The 15,831-nt window shown below is 38.8% G+C and overlaps 1 protein-coding gene across 1 annotated transcript in view; it reads right to left on the bottom strand.

Annotated features, from left to right (window-relative positions):
• Positions 1-15,831, bottom strand: part of hspa4l (heat shock protein 4 like) — a 49,566-nt gene that overhangs the window by 14,600 nt on the left and 19,135 nt on the right. Inside the window, exons 4-10 of the mRNA XM_088928709.1 lie at positions 12,976-13,098; positions 11,947-12,046; positions 9,972-10,105; positions 9,308-9,552; positions 7,632-7,708; positions 5,385-5,536; positions 2,565-2,671 (exon numbers count right to left, since the gene is read on the bottom strand). Of these exons, the coding sequence (XP_088784835.1) occupies positions 2,565-2,671; positions 5,385-5,536; positions 7,632-7,708; positions 9,308-9,552; positions 9,972-10,105; positions 11,947-12,046; positions 12,976-13,098 (938 nt within the window). The remainder of the gene's footprint in view (positions 1-2,564; positions 2,672-5,384; positions 5,537-7,631; positions 7,709-9,307; positions 9,553-9,971; positions 10,106-11,946; positions 12,047-12,975; positions 13,099-15,831) is intronic.

Below are 15,831 nucleotides of genomic sequence, written 5' to 3' on the forward strand. Positions count from 1 at the left end.
AAACTGTACAGAAAAGTGACTTTGTTCACATTCTACAGACTGTGTGGCTCTACTTGAGGAGTCACAGTTACAGTCGAATAGAGACATAAGTCAGGCTGCATCATACTGCTCAACCTCGGCTCGGCTCAAGTGCCACTTGGGAGCCCTGTTGAAATAATGCTTGCAGTAACAGATGGATAAAGGAATTTACAAACCAACAAACATATTCTTTCTCATGGACATTTCACGAATTCTGTTTAACAGTTTATGGGTATATTATGTAGAGAAGAAATAGGTACATTTCTGTTAAAAATTAAGATATCAGGAAAACATTTTCTCATATCACATTTTCCAAAAATGCCATTGACAAATATGGATATTTAATCATTAAAAACACCTAAAACATTTACACAGATGGATGCTGTATAATGCCGGATATCTTCAACATTATAATTACTTAAAGATCTGTATTTTGTCACAATATAATTGCTTAATCTTTTAATCCATGGAAATGTGTTATTATAATATACTGATAATATACTCTGCCAAGAATTCCTTTCTTAAGACTGATTAACAAAAAACAACTGCAGCTTGCCATGGGTTTTACACATTTAAATGAAACAAGCTGAAAATGTATACCCTATATATAACTGAAAAAAACAGATTTAATCATATAATTGAACATAAGTGAAAAAACATAAGCAATATAATGGTTTGATTGTAAATGATACACTGTCTGTGCTGAGAGCGAATCAGGAAAGTATAACAGCATCTTTTTCCCCTTTTAATTGGAAATTCCCCACAGACTTAATCAACTCATCCAACCGCCTCCTACATTTCTGTCACGTGTTGAGCTTGGTAAAACTCAGTTTCACAACTATCCTACTGGATTAGAATTTCAAATTCTGGCATAAATGCTAGTTCTCTCTTGACTGATAGGGCAGCACCAATCTGCACAGACTGAAACAACACAATTGCAGTAAAGAAATGGGGTTTGTTTTAGAAATACAGGGAACATGTTTTGGAAGAGATGTTCAGAATTCCTTGACTCCGTGCCTTCCCATTAGAGTAACACAAATGTATGTCTTTTTAATACTGGCACACCAAAGTGGAGCCAGCATGGTACATGGTTTCTACTGTAGGTATTTTCCACATTCTGTATGAACAGTACACTTCATTATCGTAGAATCCTAGAAAAAATATTCAACCAATGCATTCTACCAGATGATTTTACAGCTCCTGAACTGCATCAGCCACACATTGTGGCTCATAGAGAATAGCATGAAATAATCAAAGCAAATAATATTTTAGCAGATATTACCAGCAGACTGATTTTAACAGACTTTTGCATGAGACGTTAGTAAAATTTGTGTCTGAGCCGTGAGCTGTATCTGTGTGTGGGCAGCAAACAAACAATTAGAGTCTAATTCCACCCTGAAAAGTAGGAAGAAAAATCATCATGTTGTGTTTTTTAACTAACTTTAAGTGTGGAACTAACCAATGCTTTGTTTATTACTAAAATACAGCTGTGTATTTCTTGAGAGTACAATTTAAGCAAATAAAGCAATTTGGCAATTCAGCGAAGAAACTGATTTTGCAAATTACTGGGTAAATGTATTTCTGCAAAAATGTGTAGAAAGAGAGAAAGTATTAATCTGACAGAAAGGCAATGCACTGTATGGTGTCACTGCTGTTGAGCATTTCCTAAAATGTCATAACATGTACATGAACTCCATAGCTGTGAAGACACTGGACTCATTTCAAGACTGTTTCTGTGCCAAGTGCCTTCTTAAAGGCAGATGAACAGGCAGTAAGGTAGATGGCTAATTTAGAATGGAAAGGATGAGTCACAGCTATGAGCAGAGCTCATCAGTGGGTGTGGATTATCAAGTTGGAAGTTGGAAGTATTAATGGGAGTTGGACTGGATTTATGGGGCTAATGAGAAGTCATGTTGCCTATGATGGTATGTTTGTTAGAAATATCATGGCATGCTGAGATTATGTAAAAAACAACAGTAAGGAGCCCTCTTTACAGTATATTCATTCATAACATAGTGCTTTTAGGATATCTTTTCATTTCTTATACATTCAGTGGCTGGGTATTTGTGATGCATAATAATTATAACTTTTATTGCAGCCTGCTTGTATGTTTCCACAAGAACCAACCACATTAGACCTGACAAAAACCTAAACTGAAAAAAGTGTAGCCCAGCTATTACCAAACAAATATGCTAGTCCTATTCATGAATGGCACATTTATCTCCATAATGATGAAAATAATATCTCATAATTAACATCAGTAAGAACACTGACAATGAGTTCACTTCTGACGTTTTGTTAAGTTGTCAGTTATTAACTTTGTGGAAACTTTCAAGCCTTTTCTTCTTTCACTGAAACCAATTTTCATGTAACATGTTCATTAAAGCCTTTGCTTAGGAAAAAGTTACATTAGAGCAGTGTAATCAAGCACAGACAATCCCAGATTAAATAATTAAGTCTGCAAGACACAACAGAAACTGTAAATTAATGGGAAGTACCTAACTGGCCATTATTCACTTTAAAACAGAACATAGTGTGGTCCTTACCCAACCCCCTCATCCGATGAGGATTTCCACCTCAGGGTAATGGGAAACGGCACCACGTCTGTGATGGAGAATTCCCGCACTTTAAACGCCGGAGAGAGGATAGCACACTGCCAACAGAGAGAGAAACCGCAATGATGATGTCACTGAGGGCAGGGAGCTTGTTGCTAGGTTTATGAGCTGTTAAGATAACTTTAATTCTTCTTCAAGGGACAAGTCAGTTACATGTGAGGGAAAAAAATAAAAAAATAGTGCTTAAAAACACAATGAGACCTGGGAAAAGAAAAGAAAAAAGCAAATAAAAGTATCTTCTCATTTTCAAGTGTGCATACTATCATATACTGCAATGGTTCTGGCAGGAACACAAAAGAGTCTGATGTACTTTAAATATCGTAGCAGCAGGACATTAAATTCAAATAAGTGTTAGGAATATCCCTGAACCTGCTATGCCAAAACAGACAGCTTCTTGCCCATGGGGAATATGAATACTCTTGAGAGCCATGAATATGAGCTCTCAAGAGAGTATATGAGAGTATATATATATATGAGAGTATATGAATACTGCTTTCATTGTACTACAATTTTATTTACAATTATTGCTTGCTGTGCCTGAAAAAGTAAATATCATTTATTCAGTGAATTCCTAAATTTACACCAGCTCAAACCTCTTCCCCCTTGCGAATCTCTAGGAGCAAAAGAAAATGGAGCGTAAGATCCTTTAAATAGTAGTAGCACATCTGTACTTCATGGAATTGCGAAAGTCTATTTTTATGCCAGTGTAGCCCCAGTGCACTGTTATAAGAGATTCCCTTCTAAACTAAGAATGTAGCACTGGCCAGGAATCCCAGCTGGGCTTAGACAACCAAATAAATACTTGACTTATGAATATTTCACATTCTTCATGGTACTGCATTCTTTGTACTTTTGAGACCAGAATATTTCGACGTTTTACCAAAAAAAGAGTTTCATGATTCAACAAGTGCATTTTAAACACTCCAACTATTTTTTTTACACTGAGGCAGCACTGTCTGAAAGAGACAATGTTGTGATGAAGTTCCTATCTGCACTCTAATTATACTTGATAAATAAGAGGAGTGCTGTCCCAGCTGGGCCCTCTCACTTAACAGTAGACAAGAGATGGCTGATTCAGTATGAGGCCTTGTTCAATACAACAGAACAAGTAAAGATTTTACTCCATGCTGAAAAGAAGACTGCGAAACGCTGTGTCTCTTTTCTTTTCAGCACGGAATAAACCTTTACTTGTTCCTTTACATCCTATGCATGCTGACGCAGCTCTCTACTTAAACTTGATCAATACAGCTTTCCTAATCAACAGAGATCGCAATTATAAGCTAAGAGTGACAAATTTAAGTTTACATGTATAGGATAATAGTTTTTTATTAAAATAATGCTAATATAATTTTAAAATATAAGCTAAAATAATGTATTTGGGGCCTCTTCAATGAGCTCTTGTGTATGACCTAGCTCACCCACTTCTGTGTAGCTGTTCTTGACAGCTGAAGCATCTTCTTCACTGTAGCGTGGCACTGAAATGCGTAACCTCCACAAAGACAAGATTCCTGTACGTAACTCCTGAATTACATTATAGTATTTCTGTTCAAAACTTTTGAAAGGCCACAGCCTGGGGAAGACAAGAAAACTGTTCCCATTTTTTCACTGTAATGCCTAGCCTAATATGTTTGCTTTCCTGAACTGATGATTTAACAGACAACAGATGTTCACCTTAGCCGCAACAGCATTTGCAGTAAAGCTCTGAGAAAATTTTTTGTGAATATCTCCCTCTATTAATAAGACTTTCATGTAGATTTAATTACGTTTTAGGACTAAAATATACAAGAATATGGACCAACCTAGGGGGTTCACAGACTTTTACTCAGCCCTGTACAAGAAAGACAAATCTGGCTGTCATCACACTTCTGGGGGGTAAACTTCCTCATCAGTGTCGACGAAGATGGGCTACTTGTACTGTTTTTAGTCTATGTGTTACTGTTTATTACCTAACCTTTATAACACTTACAAAAAGAAAGGAGAAATCAACAACTTGATTTATCAAAGAAAACACACACTCTCGCCATGTTTACAGCTTTCCTCATAAGTCTCAGTCAGACATCTTCTTCATCAAGGACTTTCTTGTACTACAAAAGAGGACATGCCTCTCTGAACAGAGATGCAAAGGCAGTCAGTCCAGATAAGCACACTGAGGTCCTGATTAGGGACAGATACTGCATGTTCATTCACCCATCTATCCGTTTTCTAATCCGCTTATCCACTACAGGGCAATGGGAGAGCTGGAGCCTAACCTGGCAAGAAATGAGGGCCGGGCCTTGTACACACTGATGGAATGCCAGTCCAGCGCTGGGCACACACTCGCACACACTCACATCAGGGCCAATCTTCCAGAAGACATTTCACCCACCAGTATGTTTCTGGACATGTGGGAGGAAATCTGAGGAGCTGGAGGAAACTCGTAGTAACACGGGGAGATACAGTACGAGCAGAAAAAATAAACTCCACCCAGACAGCACTCCAGGAATTGACCCCAGGGCCCCAGCACAGTGAGGCAGCAATGCTAACCACTGCACGACTGTGTTACTGTACATTCTCCAAGAAAATTACTCTACCAGATTCAAATGTACATTACTGTTCACTGTTAATTTATAAATCTCCTCTTCTTTCCCAGTATATTTGTTCCAAGAGAGGAATATTCTAATAGCTGATGAGCACTAGCATATGGTGAGGACTTCAAGCCTTGCTCGAAGATTATATTAACTCAAGCAGAGCGAGTCTCTGTGCTGGCTGTACCTGCAGAGCACACCCTCGTGCCACAGCCTCGTCTGCGTTCAGCGTGGTGCTGATGTCTTTACAGAAGAACTTGGAGATCCTGTCCTTGATGGCTGGGCTCCTGGTCCCTCCTCCCACCACCTCCACCGCGTAGATGTCCTCTCGCGTTAGCTCTGCGGCACAGGATGGACACTGTCTTGTCACATAAGCCAGACATTTTTTTTTTGTATTGGTGATTGGACCATAACCTATACACTCAGTGCAGCCTGCAGCAAAATTCACTTCAGGTACAGTAAAAATGTTTGAAAAGCAAAGCTCTGCAATAACAAACACGAAGTTAGCTAACTGATTCACTGCTGTACATCTAGAACATAAGAACAGTTATGTTTTACAACAGAGACATTTAACACCTTCAAGCCATTCGGTAGTTAATAGCCAATTGATCTAAGGATACCTTCTAATCATGTTGTGAAATAAGTCAGGGTACTGGCTTCAAGCGATCTGCACTTTTAAACTTAATTAAATAGACAAGAAGGCAAATGCAATAGCCTTAAGTGCTTCTTCTGCACCATGATAAGCCAACAGAGAGAAGTCTGCAAGAAAAACAGTGTTTCAAGTTTTGCACATTGTCCTCTGAGATCTGCTGAGATTTTCACTTTACAAACAAATCCTTTCAATTAAACTACTCCCCTCCTTCCAAAACATTTTGAAGTCTTCTCTTGTTCTATAATTTAATGTGTAAAAGCAATATTCCCTAAGGCGTATGTATAACTTATGTTTAGCCAAAAAGTCTAAGAAAGAAGGATATTCTATAGCTGCTCTATCCACAATCCATCTACTCAGAAATATGTGGCAGGCATCTGCTCCTGGAAAAAGATTAACTGTTTCTTAAAAAAGAACCCAAAGTAATAATGTACAAATCAGGACCACAGAAATATCTGTTCAGTTCTTGTTCTTAGTTAAATTATTGAAGACATTTGGAGACATGCTCAAATATTACCTTGTTTACAGAGATTAAGCAAAACCAGAAAATGTTTGAATATGATTGTTGGGTCCCGCTGCTGTAAACCTCACCAGCCTTTAAAGGCACACGCTCAGAAAGTCCGTTGTGGGTCCTTGCAACAAGCCAATTTTATATTTAAAAAAAAAGGAAAAAAAGATTAAAACTTTAATCTAAACTTTAGTCTACTGCCAAAAAAGCCATGAACAGCAGGTTACAGAATGTTACAAGACAAAAGTGGGAAAGAAACAATTCTGCTTATTTACTTAATAAACATGCTTTCTTTGTGCATTCAATTATTAAACAGGGTAAATACTTTTGAAAAAGATTCACAGAGAAACAGGATTCTAAGGTGAAATGCTCTGGCCGGGTCATCTCTTTTCCACATCATTTCTTGTTCGAAACAAAGTGTAAGGCTGGAACAACAGGACACACACTGCCCCTGGTGTGGAACTTCATGTCAGAGAGCCAACATTAACATAAAAAGTACTATTGACTCGTTCCTAGGTACATGACTTTAAGTCTGAAGGCAAAATAATACAAATAAATAAAAAAACCTAATTGTAATTTCAGCATAAATTCCCTCAACTTGAACTACACTTTTGAAAAGACATCCTTACATTTATTTTTGGTCTTTTTTATTGCTTCAGCACAATATCTGGATGAGGAGACCTCTCATAAACCCCTAGTTGCTTTTATTGTAACTTGCATCTTCAATATTTTTTTATTTATTATTTCTTTGAGTTACTTAGAAAACAGTGTGTGGGTGTGACAGCATAAAAAGACATCGCTGCTCTAAAACCAGTCCAAAGAATGGTTGCAAAAGATAATTCGTGGCCATAAATTAACAGTTTAAATACACAGGTTAACAGAACTTGTATCTCTTTAACTTTGAACAAAGTAGACTACATGCAGCTTGAAAGAAGTATTTTAAAATCAAGAAAGACACTGACAAAGCCAGAAGGCTATCTCAGGACCAAGAGTGAACCAAGGACCTGAGGACACAGGTGGAGGCTAAGGAGGAGTACATTTAGAACTGAAATCAGTGTTTTTATACTAAGGGAGCTGGGAATCTGGAACTAACAACTCAGCCAAACTGATTACCTGGGATATACCTAGAACAGGCTGGACGAGGCTCTTTTGCTAGCAAACAAATGAGCAACGTGGGCCCAAATGGCCTCTCATTTATAAACTCTGCTATATGTTTAAACCCTTGACCTATCTGAGCATGTGGAAGTAAAGAAATCTGGGTCTATAGATCAGCTTACTAGCTTGTTCCATTGCCACTTTCAGAGGTGCTTCAATTCTGTCCAGGTAGCGAGCACACAGTTCTTCAAAATGAGCCCTAGAAAGAATAAGAGAGAACCAAATATCATTCATCCATTTTCTAACCGCTTTATTCATTTCAGGGTTGTGGTGGAGTCAGAGCTTTATCCTGCAAGGCAGGGTATACCCTGGACAGGACGCCAGTCCATCACAAGGCACACACAGATACACACTCTCACCAGGGTCACTTCCTCAGAGGCCAATTAATCTACCACTATGTCTTTGTGTGGTGGAAGGAAACCGGAGCACCCAGGGAAAACCCACATTAACAGAGGGAGAATATACAGTACGGTACAAACTCCAGACCGATAGCACCACAGGTCTGGAATTGAACCCAGGACCCCAGCATTGCGAGGCAGCAATACTAACCACTGCTTCACTGTGCTGCCCTATTTGTAAATATATATATTTTATTTTCAAATCAGACACGTTACTCTAAATGAGCAATGATAGCCAAAGTACTCAAGAATGTAAAGATACTGTACATCTAACGTTGGCTTTTCAAGTTCAATAATTCACATTTTTGGTTTCAACATATTCCTGACAACAGAGCATCTCAAACAGGAAGAGTATAACAAAATGTGTGTCATAATATAAATATTCAAAGATGAATATTTTAATGACCACAATTATTCAATTCTCACATTTCTATGAGTATTCCTATCCTATTTTCACTTCAAAATCAACAATCAACAAAATCAACAAAAAATTGTACAGTATTCTACAGCTTGCATTACACCTTGGCAGTGAGTGTTGCAACATTTCTGACATTCTCACAAAGTAGGTAGAGTATCTTTCACAACTTAGAACACTGTAACTCAGAAACAAAAGAAAGTTTTCAAAAAGGGATGAACAGCATCAGTCCTGGGTTAAAAGGGAACTACAACGCTATTTTTATATTTTGAGGTTAAAAAGAATTGCCACTCATCAGTTCATTTTAAACCACAATAAAAGTCAAATGTACGCAGTAACATGTAAAGCCTCCAATTTACATCCCTAAAGAGACCACATTTCCAGGTATGCACAGTGCCATATTGCCGCCATTGTCTGTGACTCAGAACAAGGCAACAAGGTGATGTGAAGTGACCCCAATACACTGTAAACAAACGGGCTTTGGAATACTTTTCTTTTAATCCAATAGAAATATAGCGGTTATTACGTTTTTAAATACTACTTACTTGGTAACTCTGCATGCAGATCAGGTTAGAACATTTCTGCGGTAAAATGTCTGCTGCACAACCTGTACTTATTCACTCGTACATCACATTACATCAGTCATTACAAGGACTAGTGAGCAGGAAGGGTCGCTTTACCTCGCAGGTTCATGCAAACCCTCACTCCTGCCCTTTGCCCACAACCAGTAGGTTGCAACAATATTGCAACCATACAGTACTTTCACAAAGTTCAAGATTTATGCTTAATTCCAATTTTTCTATAATGTCAATTATTTCTGGTCTGAGAAATTGGGACTACTGTTCCCCTTTAACTCAAAACCTTTCAGCGGCAAGATAATCTGCGTGTCTCAGTGTTAGTTCTGCTCGAACCCAGTCGAAAAGCACGGCCTGGCTCTTCCAAGCAGCCAGAGTGACTACGCCAGCCTGCGAGTGCGGCTCTGTACCTGTTCATCTTCCCAGACACGTCGATGTCGTTCATGAAGCACTCGATGTTCATCGGGAGGTCGGAGGAGTTGGCACTCATCAGTTTCTTTAGTTTCTCGCACTCCTGAGTGAGTCGGATCAGGGCCCTGGGGTTCTCCTTCACATTGATTTTGTACTTGGTCTTGAACTCCTCGCAGAAATAATCCACCAAGACTTCGTCGAAGTTCCTGCCTCCGAGGTAGGAATCAAAGGAGGTGGCGAGGACCTGAGCAGAGTCAGAGAGACGTCAAGGCAGGCAAAGCTGAACTAATTCCTCATGCCCAGGAGCCACCCTCCCCTGAGGACAGGGCCACACGTAGTGTGAAGGACAAAAGGTTTGATTTTCATTTGTATGAAGTGGGGTACAATTTTTAAAAAGGGCAAGGTGATTTGCAATATCTGAACCCGTTCAAATACATAAAGCAACCTAATAACACATGCTTATATCAACTCCTATGCGGTCTTGCTATTAAAATTATGTGCCGTGGTTGTATATGAATTAGACTAATCTGTCAAATGAATGCCGAGCAACAAAATTCTCGTATTTCAACATGTAAAGTTTAGTTCACCTTCGCTGCTTTCTAAATCACTCTTCAAACTCAAACTATGATCATCACAATGTAGACTTTCAAAACTGTTTCCCACCTTGAGTTTGCCCTTGTTGAAAGCAGCAATGTTGACCTGGTATGATGAATGCCCAATGTCCACAAAGACGACATTGCGGGGCTTCTCCTCTGGGGTAGGGAGATCCTGCTTGTATATCCCATAAGCCAGAGCAACTGCACAAAAGCGAACAGAAGGACGCAAGAGTTAGGCTTTACAGTACAAGAAAACCAGCACCACAGAAACATCCTTTCAAAGGATGCAGACATGAGGCTTTGAAAGGGTAAAGCAGGCAATATTTTCTTTTTTTTAATAGAGAAACTATTTCTTTTTTTTAATAAGAGAATACCTCACAAACTGTTTTTTTTGTTCCTTACACTTCAGACCACAATCCGAATCAGACTGAAGAGTACAGGCAGGAGACAGCTTTTTAGCAAAGAATGGTGCTGTGCACAGAAACAACAGTGCAGAAAACTGCTTACTAATAGGTTCTTGAGTCAGTATGTTAGCACCTAAGAGATGACAGGATGAAAGAGAGCTTGTGCCATGTTTTACATTCCTGTTGTAAGATAAAATACAGTTTCCCCATTTTAAGTTTTTTCTTGGACAGAGTAAGTCAATATATTGCTTTAAAGGGGGAACTGCTGGCCCAAATTCCGAATTAAGTACAAAATTGTGAACTTTGTGAAAGTAATGGATAGTTGCCAAATTGTCGCACACCCGTTCTCACCACGGGTGAGAGCGAGAGTTTTCACAAACTGGGACGTGACGCTGCCCTTCCTGCTCACTAGTCACTGTACTGACTAATGTAATGTGATGTATGAGTGTATAAACACAGGTTGCACAGCAGACATTTCATCGCAAAAACGTTCCAACTTCCAGCATGCAGAGTTAACAAGTATGTTGTATTTGCTGGCAAAACTCTCTCCAAGCCAAGAGCAACATTTCTATTGGATTAAAAGAGAAGTGTTCACAAGCCTGCTTGTTTTTAATTTAATAGGGTCGCTTCATGTCACCAGACGTTGTGCTGCCTCATTCTGAATCACTGTGCATACTTTGGAATTTATTTTGTGGTGTAAACTGAAGGTTTTACACATTACTGTGTACATTTTATTTTCATTGTGGTTTGGAATGCACTCATCAATGCCATTTCTTTCTAACCCCGAAATATAAAAATCACATTGCAATTCCCCTTTAACACTGTAATCTGTGTCTTATAATAACGAGACACACAGGTTCAGACCAAACTGGCAGCCATCTTTCTGACCTTTAGCTTTTGTGTCTACTGATGTGTTAATGTCACTGTGGTTAAGGATACTGAATCTGACATAGTTTCTCTGTAGCCACATTATGTAGTGATCCAGAGACTTTAATTGCTTAGTAATTATCTTTTGTCCCAAAGATCAAAGAATTAAAAAAACAACCCACCAGTTCAGCTTTTCCGAAAGAGATTCAAAAGAGACAATTCAGCACTAAATGTGCAAAATTCAGTCTGTCCCAAATCTTGCTATTGTGTGTATACATTTTGTAAATGCATTCCAAAACACAATTTATCTCATACCTCCCCTGCTTCCTTTTGTTTTGTGCAATGCAAAGCTAAAGAATGAGTGAAAACACTGAGCACAGCTGGGTTTGAGGACAGCCGAGCACAACTGTCAGCAGATGTTCCAAAAACTGTGTTACAACAGGGATCTCTTTATACTGTATATCTCAGCACAGTTCAGACTCCTTAGGGGCTCAGCACAGATGACACAGGCATTCCCCCTCCAATGAACCTCATTATACTTGGGGCAGAAGGTAAAGAGATAGAGACTTGAGCTACGTGTAATCTCAGAGGGCCAATAACCTACTTTGGATGGATCTTTTAAAGCTCAGCTCCTCTGTATTAAAATTACACATACGCTAGGGAGCAGTTACAAGGATGCCATGAGTCAGGACCGTCAATGACATCTCGCAAAGGGATTTAAGAACAGTGAGGCAGTGGACGACAACACAAGACTCCAACTGTACAACTCACCTGCAGTGGTGTCGTTTATGAGCCGAAGACAGTTCAGCCCAGCAATCTGAGCGGCGTCGATCACGGACCTCCTCTCTGCGTCTGTGAAAAAACTCGGAACCTGGAAAAGAAGCGCGGTCAAGGTCAACGGGTGGGGCACAACTACAAGTAAACAAGAAAATGCTGCAAATACAAAAGGGCATCGCAACATAAGAAGACACTGGAAATAATGCAAAGGAACCTAACCATTCATTAAAAGGTGTTGACATTCATGAAAAACACATTTTTTAACGTACTACGGATTCTGTTTGTTGAGCATTTAAACTACAGCCACATACTGCAGTTGCATACTGAATGTTACATCGGAAACAAATTATAACACTCTCAGTGTGTAGTAAAAGGGGTCAGTTGATTGGCCGTAGCTAAAAGGAAGGTCGAAAGGCAAAGCAGATTTATAATTTATTCTTTCACTCTGACTGGACCTCTGGGGGAACAGGGGATATTGAATGGGCTACCACAAGGAGAATAAAGTGTTATTCTGAAATAAAACTTAAGGGTTTTTGGAAAAAATAGTTACAGAATTTGGAAGTTGGAATATTTTGATTAATCAACATCCTGTTTTATATTCTCCAAGAGTTTTTAAAACGTAAAGCTGTAGTTTTGTGTTTAATTAAAATTACTTCAGCACAGAAACAAGGATTAGAGCTGTAATAAACATAACACTTGTCTTCTGTGTGCAAACCTTCATAGTCACGAAATGCTGGTTCACATCTGAGGCCATGTTCTGTTCTCTGAAGGAAAATAAATACCAAACAGTCTGTGAACGCTGGTTATTCAGCACGTAAAGCTGCATAACATCCACAGACCCGGTATGTCTCAGCTAACTCTTCTTCTTATCACTGCAACCAGCCTTTTCTTTCGATGAAAGGAATGCCGTAGGGCTCACCAGCCTTTAAATAAGTTCAGTATAGCTGTTTTCCAGGAAAATGGCAAGATACTAAAATTCCCCAACCTGTGAAATATGCTGATAAGGAAATTAATCATACTCACTGAAATGACACAGTCTGCCACTGGCTTTTTCAGTGCACTCTCAGAAGTCTCCTTCAATTTCGTCAGCAGCATCGCTGTCACCTGCTCGATGGTGAACACTCTGTCCTCATCCAGATACCTCACCTACAGGCAGAAAGACGACAGGAGGAGGAAGAGCTCAGGCTGTACCAAATTAATGAGGGCCAACTGTGATCCTCGGCTATTATAGGAATGCTTGAAATCGTCAGAAAGCAAAGACCTTGAAGCAGCAGCTACCCTGGCTGTTCCAATGAGAACACAGCAGCAGCTAAGCCCAGACAGGCCCATGCGTCAGGGGCAGCAGTGGTACTGTTGGCAACCTACATGACTGCGCCAACCTGAAGGGGGATGGTGATGCTGCTCAGGTGGGTTCCTTGTTTTTTTAATAATCCTCTTGAAAACAAGGCTAAACCAGGAAGCTTAAAGGTGAAAATCTGACACCATGTAAAAGAAAAACAGGGTTTTTCCCAACATCAGAGAAAGTGAAAGAAAAAAAAGCATGAAAAAAACTAGGTACAAATTTCATAATTACTGTACTGTCTTTAGAATAGTAAATGTACTTGTCAGCCCCCTGACTTTCCCTCTATTCTATGCTGAATTAACACAATACACAAAATGCAGAATTGAGGGTAATGAGAACCTTAGACAGGTCTGATCTTTAATAACCCGCAATGAATTCAGCTGTGCCTCTGCAGTACATGACAACACTCTTTGTCCCATAAGAAAGAACTCAATGCAAACACCAGGCTAAATGTTTATTAAGACCTTAGAACAATGGCTGAGCACAGATCCGCATCTTAAAAAAGGCCAACAATGAAAGTTCATTTAATTACACGTCTGGGGCGCTGTTTTACTCCGTTCTCAAAAGCCATCCTGCACAAGCCGGCTGAAGGGGAAACTTAGTCAGCGATTAAAAAAAGGAAAAGAACAGCTGAAGCTGCAGCAATCAAGAGGACTGAAATAATCCAATGAGCATTTAATTCATTCTCAGGCTTTCAGTCTATAAATACCAGGGGTGAGGAGGAAGACCTGAAGATGACAGGGCTCAGTATTGGTGGAGCTGAACAGCGGACAGGACAACACTGTGCTGCAAATGCAAAAGACAACGAGTGGAGAGGACACAAAGACAATATTCGGAGAACAGGATTCACAACGTTAAACGAAATATTTTTAAAATAATGTAAAAGAATAAATGTGCTACGAGAAGTACTGTACCTTGGAAAACGTAATACAGAGGGTCTAAACTTAATTTAGCTGAAGGTCTCTGTTCTTGTACTGCAAAAGCAGCCAGCAGAAAGCTGACACAACACAACGGCATGGCTTTTAAAATGCAGCTTCGCCTCACACTGCAAACCTTTTTTGTAAAGTCACTTTGCCACGAAAGAGGAAACAAAAAATAAACTACAAAGCACAAAATGACATATCACTACCAAACTGTCAGCTCTAAAACGTATAAGGGGTGAATGCTCAAACTGGGAAATAGTAGGGATGGGTACAAGGACCGTACTGTCCTTCCTGACCACCTTATTTCTATCTATGATCTAAATTCTGGGGTAGTTAGAAACTAATCAAGTTTACAAGACAATACTAAAATAGGATTAGAACTGGAGGATTCGAAAACACTGTAGTAACAGCAAATGAAATTCTACAAGATTGAAATAAAATTAAATTCAAGATTAGGCAAATGTAGTCCAATGCGGAGAAGGTAGGGTGCTGCGTGCAAGTAGTAAAAACAATCTACAGATACGAAAAGGGAAACTGAGGTTGAAGAGGCTGCTTATGAAAAGGACTGTTTTCCCTCGACAATGTGAGGGACCAGTAAAATGAAGTGTTAGGATATAGTTAACATGTAAAATCTATATCAAGAGGTGTTATGTTTAAAACATAATGTACAAATTTGGTCACCTGTACTGAAACTTTTTTACACTACTAAGAAAAAAAAAGATTTTTTGTGTTAGTACGAGATAGTATTGCAATACACGAGAAACGTTTTGCATTTATATGAGATAGTATTGCATTAAAAGGTTAATTTGTGAACAATAGTGCCTACTATATTAATATCTTACATTATATATGCAATTACATTGTCCAACGCAAAGTAACATGGACTTTAACAATAGACACTGTGACGACATTATTCTGTTAATTAACTTCTTTAATTAACTAGCGCATTTTAACACGGTTATCTCATATAAACACAATAAGCTTCTCATTTAAATGCAATATTATCTCCTATAAACATAATGAGTTTCTCATTTAAACAAAATACTAGCTTGTATAAACACAAAAAGTTTCTTGTTTAAACGCAAAAAATATTTTTTTCTCCATGGTGCTTATAAGCTTCTGTACTTGCTTCCAGATCAGAGAAGCCAGATACAGTCCCAGAAAAAGTGCCATACTGTATACTGACAGGCAGAAAGAACTGAATGTTTTTAATCTTGAACAGAGAATCCTACAAAGGGACTTGATTCAAGTTTTCAACATCCATGAAGGCATTGACAATATTAACCCAAAAAATTTCAAAATAAACACTGAAACACACACTAGACGGCACAAGTGGAAACTACAAGGAAGAAAACTGACCACAGGAAGCACTTCTTTATGCAAGGTGCTGTGAAAGTATGGGACAAAATAACCAGCTATATTGTCAAAGCTCATACTTCTTTAAGGAAACTTCTAGAAGAGATTCTTAGATGATGAAAAATATTACATTACTAAAAATATTAAGAACAATCTTACATATTGAAGACATTCTTTGTGAAATTAAATTCAGGAAATGTGACATTAAATTCAAGGGAAAAAAAATGTTAACTGAAGCCAGACACAGCCTGGACAGGT

This window comes from Atractosteus spatula, chromosome 1, assembly GCF_055471065.1.
Source record: "Atractosteus spatula isolate fAtrSpa1 chromosome 1, fAtrSpa1.hap1, whole genome shotgun sequence".
Taxonomy (NCBI): Eukaryota; Metazoa; Chordata; class Actinopteri; order Semionotiformes; family Lepisosteidae; genus Atractosteus; species Atractosteus spatula.